The sequence below is a fragment of the Herpailurus yagouaroundi genome, unplaced genomic scaffold, assembly GCF_014898765.1.
Source record: "Herpailurus yagouaroundi ecotype Mexico unplaced genomic scaffold, PumYag 191, whole genome shotgun sequence".
Taxonomy (NCBI): Eukaryota; Metazoa; Chordata; class Mammalia; order Carnivora; family Felidae; genus Herpailurus; species Herpailurus yagouaroundi.
Window position 1 is genome coordinate 556,035 of NW_024412422.1, and position 13,843 is coordinate 569,877.

The following is a 13,843-nucleotide window of genomic DNA, read 5'->3' on the forward strand; positions in this document are numbered from 1 at the left end:
GGGGGGGGGGGGGAGCGCAGATCTGTGTGAGCCCTAAGGAGATGGTTCTGACAAGAGAAAGGGGTGGTCCAAGCCTCCATCCACCAGCCAGACCCATAAGCCCCAGGGGATGAGACTGATAAGAAAAGGCGCCTTAGCACCTAAAGAATCCCTGGAGCTCAATCCAGGCTGGGTAGTTTAAGGGATTTCCTGGAAATGGATTCTTAAACTTCCACCCCAACTCATTTTGCTCTGTTAAAGTCTCCGTGGCCTCCAATGTGCTGATGCAGTCCCCATGAATGTCAGTGATCCTGGGACAGACAGCCCAGATCACAGGTAGTAGAAACAACATTGGAGGGAAAGTTTTCAATGGTACCAGCAGAAGATGGGCCAGGCCCCCATGCTGATTATCTATGATGATAGCAACTGGCCCTCAGGGATCCCTGACTGGTCCTCTGGCTCCAACTCAGGAAACACAGCCACCCCAACCATCAGCGGGGCCTGGGCTGAGGACGAGGCTGAGTATTACTGTCAAGCATGGGACAAAGTAGTGATGCCAACGGTGAAACAGGCAAATGGGGAAGTGAGACCCAAACCCATTCCCCATCTGTGTCACACTCTCCTCCAGCCCCAGGAAGCCTGTAGACAAAGCATGAGGAGGTCTGACCCAGCTCTCCAGATGAAGTCCCCAGACCTCCGTCCCCACCCAGCTCACCAGGAAGGCTCTGCACAGGATGGATCAGGGGGGAATATGCATACAGTTATTGTAACTCTGTTCATTAGTTACTGGGGGGTGGAGGAATGACTGAACATGTTAGAAGAACACATGGAGGATAGTTTTTAAAGAATCAATCTTTTAAAATGCCCCCAAATGATAATTACATGGTCTGAAATACAATGTGATATTGTCAGCAGATTTGATGCTAGAAGAGATTAGTGAACTGGATTTCCTGGCAATAAAAACTATTAAAAATGAAACAGAAAGAGCAAATGCTGGAAAAATGAATAAATCCTCAGGGTAATTAGGACAACTTCACGTAGCCTTAAGTCTATAATTGGAGTAACTGAGGGAGAGAAGGTAGGGAGCAGGTGGTTAATAGAAAATAGTTTGAAGGAAAAAAAAAGTATTCCAAATTTGGTGAAACCTATTAGCCAATATGCCCAAAAGTTCAACAAACCTCAGCCACAGGGAACATGGGAGCCAACACCACACATCTGAATGAAATTGCTACAAACAAGTGCTGCAAACACTCACAACTAGAGAAGAGTCAGTGTCCCCACAGAGCAATCAGCATCATGGTGGAACGACATTTCTCATTACAAGCCATGTAAACAGGGAAACAGGGGAGCAATAGTTTCAAAACATTAATAGAAAATACCTGCCAACCTTGCTCTTCATCCACTAAAATTGTCATTGAAATTGAAGATAAAATAAGCCTTTCTCAAGCTGCAAACCTCAAAGAACTGGTCACCCACAGACCCTCAGCACAAGCAATAGTAAAGGACACCCCTCGGGCAGGAAAGGGTGACAGAGAGAAATATGAATCTACACACAGACAGACTAAATATCTGATGTCATAACTATATGGGTAAATATAAAAAGATTACATTGCTTGATGTCTATAAAAGACAGTCAACTGTTTAAGCAGAAATAACAATGTTATGATTTATAATGAATAAAAAAATAAGATATATGACAACATTAGGAATAGAATGAGGGAAAGAATGTCGCATCCTTATTCTACATGTGAATGACATCATGTCATAAGGAGGTGCATTAATAAGTGAGGAAGAGAAGATCTCCACCCCTAAATAAGACATAAAATGAAGCCATTTGAACCACAATGAGTAAGAAGTACCAAGGTGCATTCGTTAGGATTCTCCAGAGAACATGGAGGCAATAGACCATGTGTCTCATATCCAACAGTATGTATATTTACAGGTTACACACACACATATGCAGAGAGAGAGAGAGAGAGAGAGAGAGAGAGAGAGAGAGAACAGAAAGTTATTTTAAGACCTGGGTCATGTGGTCATGGGGCAGCAGGTCTGGAAGATGCAGGGAGACAGGAGGGCTGGGCATTCAAGCAAGACTGATGTTGCAAAGTTCAGTCAAAATTGAGTCTGAATGTTTGCATGTTAGCAGGAGACAGAGAAGAAAACGAAAGGATCAAATCAAACCCTACAGATAAAATCTGCAACGTCTCCAATCTCAAGCACTAGGGTTGAGATGAGCAGCAGACACGACAAGGGGAACAATACGTAGGGGAATCTGCAGACACAGCACAGAGAAAGGCAGAAAAATGTAAAAATTTAAATTTAAAGAGAATCACCAAGCTTTAGGACACCTTTAGCAACATAATAGGATGTGAGTGTGTCAGAAAAGGAGAGAAAATGGGGTACAGAGGATAGTAAGAATTATAGGGAAATTTTTCTAAATTTGTTGAAAACTCAAAAGTAACAGGTCCAAAAATCATAACAAACTTTAAGCACAAGAAATAAGAAAAAAAACCCACAAATCCATTAGTATCAAACGTTCAAGGCACTGAAAAAGAGATAGTCATAGAAGGAGCCAGAGGAAGAGACATCCTGCACTCAAAGGAACAAAGAGACGGATTCCAGTGGATTTTGTACTGGCAGAAATGCCAGCAAGAGACGGTGGATTAACATCTTTAAATTACTGAAAAAGGCAAAAACCTTAATTCTTCATCTCGGGAAGATGCCCTTGAAAACGAAAAAGTTTCATTTTTCTGATAAAAAAATTGAAAGTTTTCCTGATAAAAAAAATGACAGAATTGCTCATCACCTGACCCATAATACAAGCAATAAGTAGACATCCTTCAAGCAGAAGAAGGTAATTCCAGAAAGAATGTGATTCTACAAAATGAATCTAAAAATCAGAATGCTAACTATAGATTTTCAGGGATGGAAGATGGTGGCATAGGAGGACGCTGGGCTCACCTCATCCTGCTGATCCCTTATATTCCACCCACATCTGCCTAAATAACCCAGAAAACCACCAGAAGACCAGCAGAATGGACTCCTTGGAGTCAAATGTAGATAAGAGGCCCACGGAAGAGGGTAGGAAGGGCAGAGAGGTGGTGCGCACTATATATACTGGTGGGAGGGAGCCAGGGCAGTGGAGGGGCAGCCCGCCCGGCAAGGCAAAGCCCCCAAGTGTGGCTTGCAAAAGCGGAGGGGCCGGATTCTGTGAGTTCTGACAGCCAGCAGGACTTGACATCTGGAATGTTAAAAGTCAACAGCCCTGCTCTCAGACAGTGGGGAGGGCTAGAGGACACTGGGAGGGAGAGTTGTTGAGCCCCGTAAGACAGAGCTCAGCTCCGCGGGGAACAAAGGCGCTGGCCAGCGCCATCTCCCTCTCCCATCCCCCAGCTGAACTCCCAAAGGGAACCAGTTGCCATCACCGAACTTGCTTGCACCTCACAAACACCCAACACTGTGCTTCTGTGGATCCATCCCTCCAATGGGTCTGCCTGCCTCCTGGTGCTGCAGGGCCCTTCCTGCAGGAGACCACCCATGGCAAAGCGAGCTAAGCCTGCCCCTCCTGCCCCTGTGCACCTTCCAGATCCACCCTGGCTAATACGCCCTTGGCCAGATCCCATCGAAGCAGCACCACAAGCATGGCAGTGTGCAAGTAGCCCAGACAGGGGTCACACCACTCCACAGTGAGTCATGCCCCTGGGAGAGGGGAAGATAATGTACACACCAGTATGACTGTGGCCCCAGTGGTGGGCTGGGGGCAGACATCAGGTCTGACTGCGGCCCCACCCACCAACTCAAATGACTCACAGACAGCACAGGGGAAGTGCCCTGTAGTTTGGAGCTACTGCAGGGACTACCCAAAATGATGAAATGGAAGAATTCTCCTCAAAAGAAACTCCAGGAAGTAGTGACAGCTAACGAATTGATCAAAACCAATTTAAGCAATATAAGGGAACAAGAATTTAGAATAATAGTCATAAAATTAATCACTGGGCTTGAAAAAAGCATAGAGGACAGCAGAAAATCTATTGATACAGAGATCAAGGAACTAAGAAATAGTCATGAGGAACTAAAAAATGCTATAAATGAGGTGCAAAATAAAATGGAGGTGGCCATAGCAGGGATTGAAGACGCAGAGGAGAGAATAGGCGAATTAGAAGATAAAATTATGTAAAAAGAGGAGGCTGAGGAAAAGAGAGAGAAAAAAAATCCAGGAGTATGAGGGGAGAATTAGAGAACCAAGTGATGCAATCAAACGGAACAATATCTGTATCATAGGAATTCCAGAAGAAGAAGAAGAAGAAGAAGAAGAAGAGAGAGAAAGGGTGTACTGAAGGTGTACTGAAGGTGTACTTGAACAAATCATAGCTTAGAACTTCCCTGATATGGGGAAGGAAAAAGGCATTGAAATCCAAGAGGCACAGAGAACTCCCTTCAGACATAACTTGAATCGATCTTCTGCATGACATATCATAGTGAAACTGGCAAAATACAAGGATAAAGAGAAAATTCTGAAAGCAGCCAGGGATAAAAAGGCTCTAACTTACAAAGGTAGACACATAAGAGTAGTAGCAGACCTGTCTATACTGAAACTTGACAGGCCATAAAGGAATGGCAGGAAATCTTCAATGAGATGAACAGAAAAAATATGCAGCCGAGAATCCTTTATCCAGCAAGTCTGTCATTCAGAACAGAAAGACAGATAAAGGTTTCCCCAAACAAAAAAAAACTGAAGGAATTCATCACCACTAAACCAGCCCTACAAGGGATCCTAAGGGGGATTCTGTGAGTGAAATGTTGCAAGGACCACAAAGTACCAGAGACACCATTCCAAGCATGAAACGTACAGACATCACAATGACTCTAAACCCATATCTTTCAATAATAACACTGAATGTAAATGGACTAAATGCCCCAACCAAAAGACATAGGGTATCAGAACTGATAAAAAAAAAAAAAAACACACACAAGATCCACCTATTTGCTGTCTATAAGAGACTCATTTTAGACCTGAGGACTCCCTCAGATTGAAAGTGAGGGGATAGAGAACTATCTATCATGCTACTGGAAGTCAAAAGAAAGCTGGAGTAGCCATACTTAGACAAACTAGACTTTAAATTAAAGGCTGTAACAAGAGATGAAGAAGGGCATTATATAATAATTACAGGGTCTATCCATCAGGAAGAGCTAACAATTATAAATGTCTATGTGCTGAATACGGGAGCCCCCAAATATATAAAACAATTACTCATAAACATAAGCAACCTTATTGATAAGAATGTGGTAATTGCAGGGGACTTTAATACCCCACTTACAACAATAGATAGATCATCTAGACACAAGATCAATAAAGAAACGAGGACCCTGAATGATACATTGGATTGGATGGACTTGACAGGTATATTTAGAACTCTGCATCCCAAAGCAACAGAATATATTTTCTTCTCCACTGCACATGGAACATTCTCCAAGACAGATCACATACTGGGTCACAAAACAGCCCTTCATAAGTATAAAAGAATTCAGATCATACCATGCACACTTTCAGACCACAATGATATGAAACTTGAAATCAACCACAGGAAAAAGTCTGGAAAACCTCCAAAAGCATGGAGGTTAAAGAACACCCTACTAAAGAATGAATGGGTGAACCAGGCAATTAGAGAAGAAATTTAAAAATATATGGAAACAAATGAAAATGAAAACACAACAATCCAAATGCTTTGGGATGCAGCGAAGGCAATCCTGAGAGGAAAATACATTGCAATCCAGGCCTATCTCAAGAAACAAGAAAAATCCCAAATACAAAATCTAACAGCACATCTAAAGGAAATAGAAGCAGAACAGCAAAGACACCCCAAACCCAGAAGAAGAAGAGAAATAATAAAGATCAGAACAGAAATAAACAATATAGAATCTAAACAAACTGTAGAGCAGATCAATGAAACCAAGAGTTGGTTTTTTGAAAAAATAAACAAAATTGATAAACCTCTAGCCAGGCTTCTCAAAAAGAAAAGGGAGATGACCCAAATAGATAAAAATCATGAATGAAAATTGAATTATTACAACCAATCCCTCAGAAATACAAGCAATTATCAGGGAATACTATGAAAAATTATATTCCAACAAACTGGACAACCTGAAAGAAATGGACAAATTCCTAAGCACACACGCACTTCTAAAACTCAAACAGGAAGAAATAGAAAACTTGACCAGACCCATAACCAGCGAAGAAATTGAATCACTTATCAAAAATCTCCCAACAAATAAGAGTCCAGGACCAGATGGCTTCCCTGGGGAATTCTACCAGACATTTAAAGCAGAGATAATACCTATCCTTCTCAAGCTTTTCCAAAAAATAGAAAGGGAAGGAAAACTTCCAGACTCATTCTATGAAGCCAGCATTACTTTGATTCCCAAACCAGACAGAGACCTAGCAATAAAAGAGAACCACAGGCCAATATCCCTGATGAATACGGATGCAAAAGTTTTCAACAAGATATTAGCAAATCAAATTCAACAGCATATAAAAAGAATTATTCACCATGATCAAGTGGGATTCATTCCTGGGCTGCAGGGCTAGTTCAACATTCACAAATCAATCAATGTGATACATCACATTTATAAAAGAAAAGATAAGAACCATATGATCCTGTCAATCGATGGAGAAAAAGCATTTCAAAAAATTCAGCATCCTTTCTTAATAAAAACCCTCGAGAAAGTTGGGATAGAAGGGACATACTTAAACATGATAAAAGCCATTTATGAAAAGCCCACAGCTAATATCATCCTCAATGGGGAAAAACTGAGAGCTTTCCCCCGAGATCAGGAACACAACAGGGACGTCCACTCTCACCGCTGTTGTTTAACATAGAGTTGGAAGTTCTAGCATCAGCAATCAGGCAACAAAAGGAAATCAAAGGCATCAAAATTGGCAAAGATGAAGTCAAGCTTTCACTCTTTGCAGATGACATGATATTATACATGGAAAATCCGATAGACTCCACCAAAAGTCTGCTAGAACTGATACATGAATTCAGCAAAGTCGCAGGATACAAAATTAATGTGCAGAAATCAGTTGCATTCTTATACACTAACAATGAAGCAACAGAGAAAGACAAATAAAGAAGCTGATCCCATTCACAACTGCACCAAGAATCATAAAATACCTAGGAATAAACCCAACCAAAGATGTAAAAGATCTGTATGCTGAAAACTATAGAAAGCTTATGAAGGAAATTGAAGAAGATACAAAGAAATGGAAAAACATTCCGTGCTCATGGATTGAATGAATAAATATTGTTAAAATGTCAATACTACCCAAAGCAATATACACATTCAATGCAATCCCAATCAAAATTGCACCAGCATTCTTCTTGAAGCTAGAACAAACAATCCTAAAATTTGTATGGAACCACAAAAGACCCTGAATAGCCAAAGCAATATTGAAGAAGAAGACCAAAGCGGGAGGCATCATAATCCTAGACTTTAGCCTCTACTACAAAGCTGTAATCATCAAGACAGCATGGTATTGGCACAAAAACAGACACATAGACCAATGGAATAGAATAGAGAACCCAGAATTGAACCAACAAAAGTATGGCCAACTAATCTTTGATAAAGCAGGAAAGAATATCTAATGGAAAAAAGACAGTCTCTTTAACAAATGGTGCTGGCAGAACTGGACAGCAACATGCAGAAGAATGAAACTGGACCACTTTCTTATACCATTCACAAAAATAAACTCAAAATGGATAAAGGACCTGAATGTGAGACAGGAAACCATTAAAACCCTAGAGGAGAAAGCAGGAAAAAACCTCTCTCACCTCAGCCGCAGCAATTTCTTACTTGACACATCTCCAAAGGCAAGGGAATTAAAAGCAAAAATGAACTATTGGGACCTCATCAAGATAAAAACCTTCTGCACTGCAAAGGAAACAATTAATAAAACTAATAGGCAACCGCTGGAATGGGAAAAAATATTTGCAAATGACATATCAGACAAAGGGCTAGTACCCAAAATCTATAAACAGCTCACCAAACTCCACACCCAAAAAACAAATAATCCAGTGAAGAAATGGGCAGAAGACATGAATAGACACTTCTGTAAAGAAGACATCCAGATGGCCAACAGGCACATGAAAAGATGCTCAACATCATTCCTTATCAGGGAAATACAAACCAAAACCACACTGAGATATCACCTCATGCCAGTCAGAGTGGCTAACATGAACAAATCAGGAAAGTACAGACGCTGGAGAGGATGCGGAGAAAGGGGAACCCTTTTGCACTGTTGGTGGGAATGCAAACTGGTGCAGCCACTCTGGAAAACAGTGTGGAGGCTCTTCAAAAACGTAAAAATAGATCTACCCTATGACCCAGCAATAGCACTGCCAGGAATTTACCCAAGGGATACAGGAGTGCTGATGCTTAGGGGCACTTGTACCCCAATGTTTATAACAGCATTTCCAACAATAGCCAAATCATGGAAAGAGCCTAAATGTCCATCAACTGATGAATGGATAAAGAAATTGTGGTTTATATATACAATGGAATACTACTTGGCAATGAGAAAGAATGAAATATGGCCTTTTGTAGCAACGTGGATGGAACTGGAGAGTCTAATGCTAAGTGAAATAAGTCATACAGAGAAAGACAGATACCATATGTTTTCACTCTTATGTGGATCCTGAGAAACTTAACAGAAGACCATGGGGGAGGGGAAGGGAAAAAAAATGTTAGGGAGGGAACCAAATCATAAGAGACTCTTAAAAAACAGAATAAACTGAGGGTTGTTGGGGGGTGGGAGGGAGGGGAAAGTGGGTGATGGGCATTGAGGAGGGCACCTGTTGGGATGAGCACTGGGTGTTGTATGGAAAACAATTTGACAATGAATTTCATATTAACAAAAAAAGAAAGACATCCTACTTGTTCATAATGTATAATTATTCTTATACAATAGTAGATTCCATTTTCAACATTTTTTGGAAAATATATGTGTTTTTACTCATGAGAAAAAAAAAGAAATGCTAACTATAGGGATGAATATTGAGAGTTTTTATTATTTAAATCTCTTTAAGAGATAATTTGCTGTATACAGCAAATATTATAACTACACATGTTGGAATTTCTAATATAGGTAAAATTATATATATAGTAACATCCTACAAATATGCTGAGAGGTGAGAGATACAAGTATGTTATCAGGTTCTTATACTCCATGTAACATGGTATTCATCACCTGAAGGTAGATTATTACAAATTACTGAGACTAAGACAAGAAGAACTTATAGGTAATATGCCAAAAAAAAAAAAAGTAAGACAGAAGCATAAATAGTGCTCCATTAATTTAAAAGTACAGTTAAATGGAAAGAGGAAGTGGAAAGCACATGGGACAACTAGATAATAAATACATGGATACTATTATTAAACGCTAGTACTAACACATTCAAAAAATGGTCTATGCCACAATGAAAAGACAGAGATTGTCGGATTGAATTTCACACCAACACCCAAGTTACTGCAAATAAGAAAACCACAGCAAAGTAAATGACAATAAAAATCTAAGGAAAAGTTCAGGACAAGGTACACCCAACCATACTCCACCATGTGGGACATGAAACATTCACAGAGAACAGACAGAAAATCTGGGAAGGTGAATTGAAAAGTCATAAATGGTTATGATAAAATGTTTCATCTATCTCTTTAACACAAAGAAGCAAAGAAATAGTCACAGGGCACATTTCATGAGAACAGCTACAGAAATACCCTCACGTGCCCCTTCTCTCCCTCATCGTTCAGAGTTTTAAACACAGAGTGACAAGAGCTCCACTGTGGAGCTAAGAGGTGAGCACAGCTCCTCATGAACCAGATCCATGAAGCCCACCCAGGAGCACAGAGATTCTCTCCACCAGCCTTAGAAGCAGCGTTTTCAAGGGGACTTGTGAGGATGTGAGGGAGGCTTGGAGTTGCCAGGCTCAGCTGTGGGCTCAGAACACAGAACTCTGGGTCCCACCATGACCTGGACTCTCTCGTGCTCCCCTTCCTCACTTTTTGCCCCGGTGCTGCCCCACAGGCACTGCCCACAGGCTCAGCCCAGACAAGACCTTGAGCAGGACCCTCACCCTGGGTTCAGCTCCAGGAATGCTGCAAGGGGTGACATCCCAGAGAATGAGCCCCATAGTCTCTTAAACCCAAAGGTCCCCTACAAGACTCAGCTGCCCCTTGCAGAGTGACCATGAAACTCCTGTCACTCCCACCTGCTCAGGTGAGCACAGAGAGAGGACTAAGCAGTAATGCAGAGCAGAGCATCAGGACCCAGGCCAGGTCCCCGCACAGCCAGACAGCCTCCACCATCCCCACAGATTCTCCAGTTCTAACCTGGGACATAACCTTGCTGACCATCCAACATGCAGGCTGAGGAGGCTCCTTTCTAGGCCAGACCAGGATGTGGATGACAGTGAGCTGAGGGACAGAAGCCCTACTGCCCAGCCCAGCCCCATACTCCCTCCCTCCTTCCCTGGACAAGCTTCACCCCAAAGAGCTCAGGGACTGAAACCAGGACACCTGGGCTCTACTCCTGGACTCGCCTCACTTTCTTCTGTGATCTGGGAATCTATTCTCTGGGCATTAGCTTTACCTGCTATTAAATGGGAATCTTACACAGAAACAAGAAAAACGTTTCTTTCAAATTAAGTAATACAAAATATTGAAGAGTCTCACTAATAAGAATGACTCAGTGGGGCCCCAATGAGTTAACTTTGTTGATGGACTCTCCTGTTTTCCTTTGTGGGAATCCAAGAAAAATCTTTCAGGTAAATTGTGACCTGTATCATGTGCATTGTATCCAAGTCTGAATTAGCAGATTCCCAATTTCAACAAACCACAGGCAGGCTAGGTTAAAATCCTCCCAAACCAAACTCCAAGAGATGTGATTTGTATTAAAAGATAAAAGTAGTAAAAATAGTAGTAATAACAGTAAGATTAAAGATTTGGGTGCACAACTGAACTTTGTGCCAGAAGAATCACCCGTTATTCTGAGGACCAACTACACTAAAATAGATACAGGAGGCATCAGTCTTGCTTCCTAAATAGACAGGAATCTGGTGGCTGTGGGACATCACACAGCTTTGTCAAATGCACTACACTGTATGCTCCATTCTACTTTTTGTAAGAAGACAGTGGGCTAGGACAGGGCATTTCAGCCCTGGGACAATTACAGAAATGGCGTCTGCACTGTGTATGTGACCTGTGTGTGCTGGGCTGTGCTGGGCTGAGTAGGGTAGGGGGGCAGCTGACAGACGCAGACTGGAAACCCTAGTCTACACCCTTTCTCAGGTGACAGGCCCTGTGGGGTGAGGAGAGAAGTTCCTGGTCTGAGTCCTCCTCCACCAGCAGGGGGCAGCAATGCTACAGGAGAAGCAGGACAGAGGCTGAGGCTGCCCAGGTGGAGCCTCACAGGGACAGGAAATCTGTGGGTCAGCAGCTGTCCAAAGTTCAGTCATGAGAAGAAAGCGGGGATGATCCATCCTATCTTCTCAGGCTTCAGGGACAATGTTCTGCAGGTCAGACTCACACAGGGACATCCAAGACACTGATAGGAGTCCTGACACAGTGATTACCTCATCTGGGAAATTTCAGTCACCTCACTGTCCAACAGAAGTCCCAGGGAACTGACTCCTCTGTGCTGCGGACATCCAGAGATGCCCTGACCACTCATCCTCTCCCTCTCCCTCCACACCTCCAGGCTGACTCAGAACCAAGGCTGCAGCTTCCTTGCTCAGGAGTGTCTCAGGGGCAGGGGGTGAGCCAATCAGAGCCCCTGACCACTGGAAGGAGGGTCTGCAGACTCATTATGAGACGGTCTCCAAGGTGAGGTGGATTCTCCCAGACTCAGGCCACATGTCTGGTCCCTGGGATGTCCTTGGTTAAATGACAGAATCCAGCTCCTCGCAGTGGCCACTGACTATACAATCCCCAGAGCTCACTCTGTGTGCAAAGACATGATCTGGGACCCAAACAGAGACACAGAGGCTGAAGGAGTGTTCCTCAGTCAGCAATGGTTTCTGGAAATTTTCACACTTTTACATGAAACATGGGTGAAACAATAAAAGGAATCAATGTGTTCACCATGCCAGCTGCTGGTCTATAGTGGAATGAAGTATGTCATAGAGACAAAAGTACCATGTGGAAATAGACTGGAAATTGTGATGCATCTCCAACAGGAGGGGATTGTATAAAAGTAAACTCCCACATACACCATGATGAACACACATCAGAATGAGAGAGTTTCCCATTCTAATGACGTCCCAAGGTTGGGAGACACGAGTGCATCTGGGGGGTGCAGAAGGGACATGAGCAGGAGGGGTAGGCAGTGAGGCCACATGACCACCTTTCCCTGAATCAGGTGTTGCCTGTATCTGTCCAGGGGCCCAGGCCAGCCCCATGGTCAGGCTCCCTGAAGGCCTCCGGTGTGCTGACTCAGCTACCCTTGTTGTCGGAGGCCCCATGACCACCTCTCAGGGAGACAATGTAGAAACCTTTGGTGTTCAGTGATACCAGCAGAAGCCAGGACAGACTCATGGTCATATATGACAATAGCAAGCCTCCCTCAGGGATTCCTGACTGATTCTCAGGCTCCAACTTCAAAGACACAGACACCCTAAACACCAGCAGGACCAGGGCCGAGGATGAGGATGCCTATTACTGTCAGGTGTGAAACAGTGGTATTAAAGCTCAGAGTGACACAGGCAGACAGGAAAGTGAGACACACTCCTTCGCCATCTTTGGCACACTCTCTTTCAGCCCCAGGAGGACGGTGGACAAGGATTCAGCAGGTATTCCCCAGGTGCCCAGATCTGAGATTCCCAGACCTCACTCCCAAACCAGCCTCCAGGCAGGCTCTGCACCCTGTGGATCAGGAGTGCATATGCAGAAGGCAGGATGAGGCTGTCACATTTTCTTGGCTAGGGAATTTGTTGTGGATGGAAGACCTGGCTGGAAGGACAGACAGAGAGACATCCATGGAGACATAAGTACCTCAGAGTGATGAGGGGAAGTCTCAGATTTCAGTTGAATAGAATCATTGCGGTATCTCTGGGTGAAAGCATTTCTCCTTTAGAACTAAGACCTCTAGGGCAGCAGAGTGTAGGGTCGTGGAGACAAGGAGTCAAAGTTTTACAGCAGGTCACCAGGAATATCAGTGATTGGGGATGTTCCCAATTCCACCTGTTGATTCCTGGACCCATGAATGCTAGATAGCTGTGGGACAAACAGCACCATATGTCAGACACAGAGTTAGTGCAAATATCACATTCTGGAAAGTGTTGCTCCACCTTCACAAGGTGTAGCCACATGGCTGGCACAGTGGGTCTTCAAGAGGCCACTAGTCCATTCACGCAAGCCGGCTGTTTCAGAATGTTGGAGGAAATGGTTGAACCAGTGAATTCCATGGACGCAGGTACATTTCATCCCTTCATAAGACATAAAATGAGTGCTTTGGACAGAAGCCACACTGAAATGCCAGAACACTGGGGGAGGCATTGGATAAGAGTAGTAATTTGGGAAGAAGCATTATAGGCAAAGAAAAGTTGTCCCTATCTAGAGTACAAGTCTGTTTCAATAAGAGAACTATCTCTTCCATGATGGAATAGGTCTAATGTAATTAATCTGTCAGCAGCTTCCAAGCTGATATTCAAGGAAATGGTCTCAAACTGGGAACTCAGGGTTGCTCTGTGCTGTTTGCATAGTGGTTTTCAGAAGTGGCCATAGCCACGTCAGCTTTAGTGAGTGGAAACCCATAGTGATTATCTGATGAATAACCACCCAACTTCCAACATGGGCACTTTGCTATGGAGTCCAC

The 13,843-nt window shown here is 43.1% G+C and overlaps 1 protein-coding gene, 1 long non-coding RNA gene and 1 gene segment (V, D, J or C); 2 read left to right on the forward strand and 1 right to left on the reverse strand.

Moving 5' to 3' along the window:
* Nucleotides 1–13,843, forward strand: part of LOC121010111 (immunoglobulin lambda variable 3-9-like) — a gene marked incomplete at its 3' end in the record, with an annotated part of 226,055 nt that overhangs the window by 89,171 nt on the left and 123,041 nt on the right.
* The window catches only part of LOC121010136 (uncharacterized), a 67,999-nt gene that overhangs the window by 28,019 nt on the left and 26,137 nt on the right, over nucleotides 1–13,843 (reverse strand). The window lies entirely within an intron of this gene.
* The window catches only part of LOC121010132 (immunoglobulin lambda-1 light chain-like), a 152,113-nt gene that overhangs the window by 19,175 nt on the left and 119,095 nt on the right, over nucleotides 1–13,843 (forward strand). The window contains exon 3 of one of the 9 annotated variants that reach the window (XM_040443491.1): nucleotides 3,694–3,698. The exons of the other annotated variants lie outside the window; for them this stretch is intronic. Coding sequence (XP_040299425.1) covers nucleotides 3,694–3,698 — 5 coding nt within the window. The remainder of the gene's footprint in view (nucleotides 1–3,693; nucleotides 3,699–13,843) is intronic. 9 annotated transcript variants of the gene reach the window in all.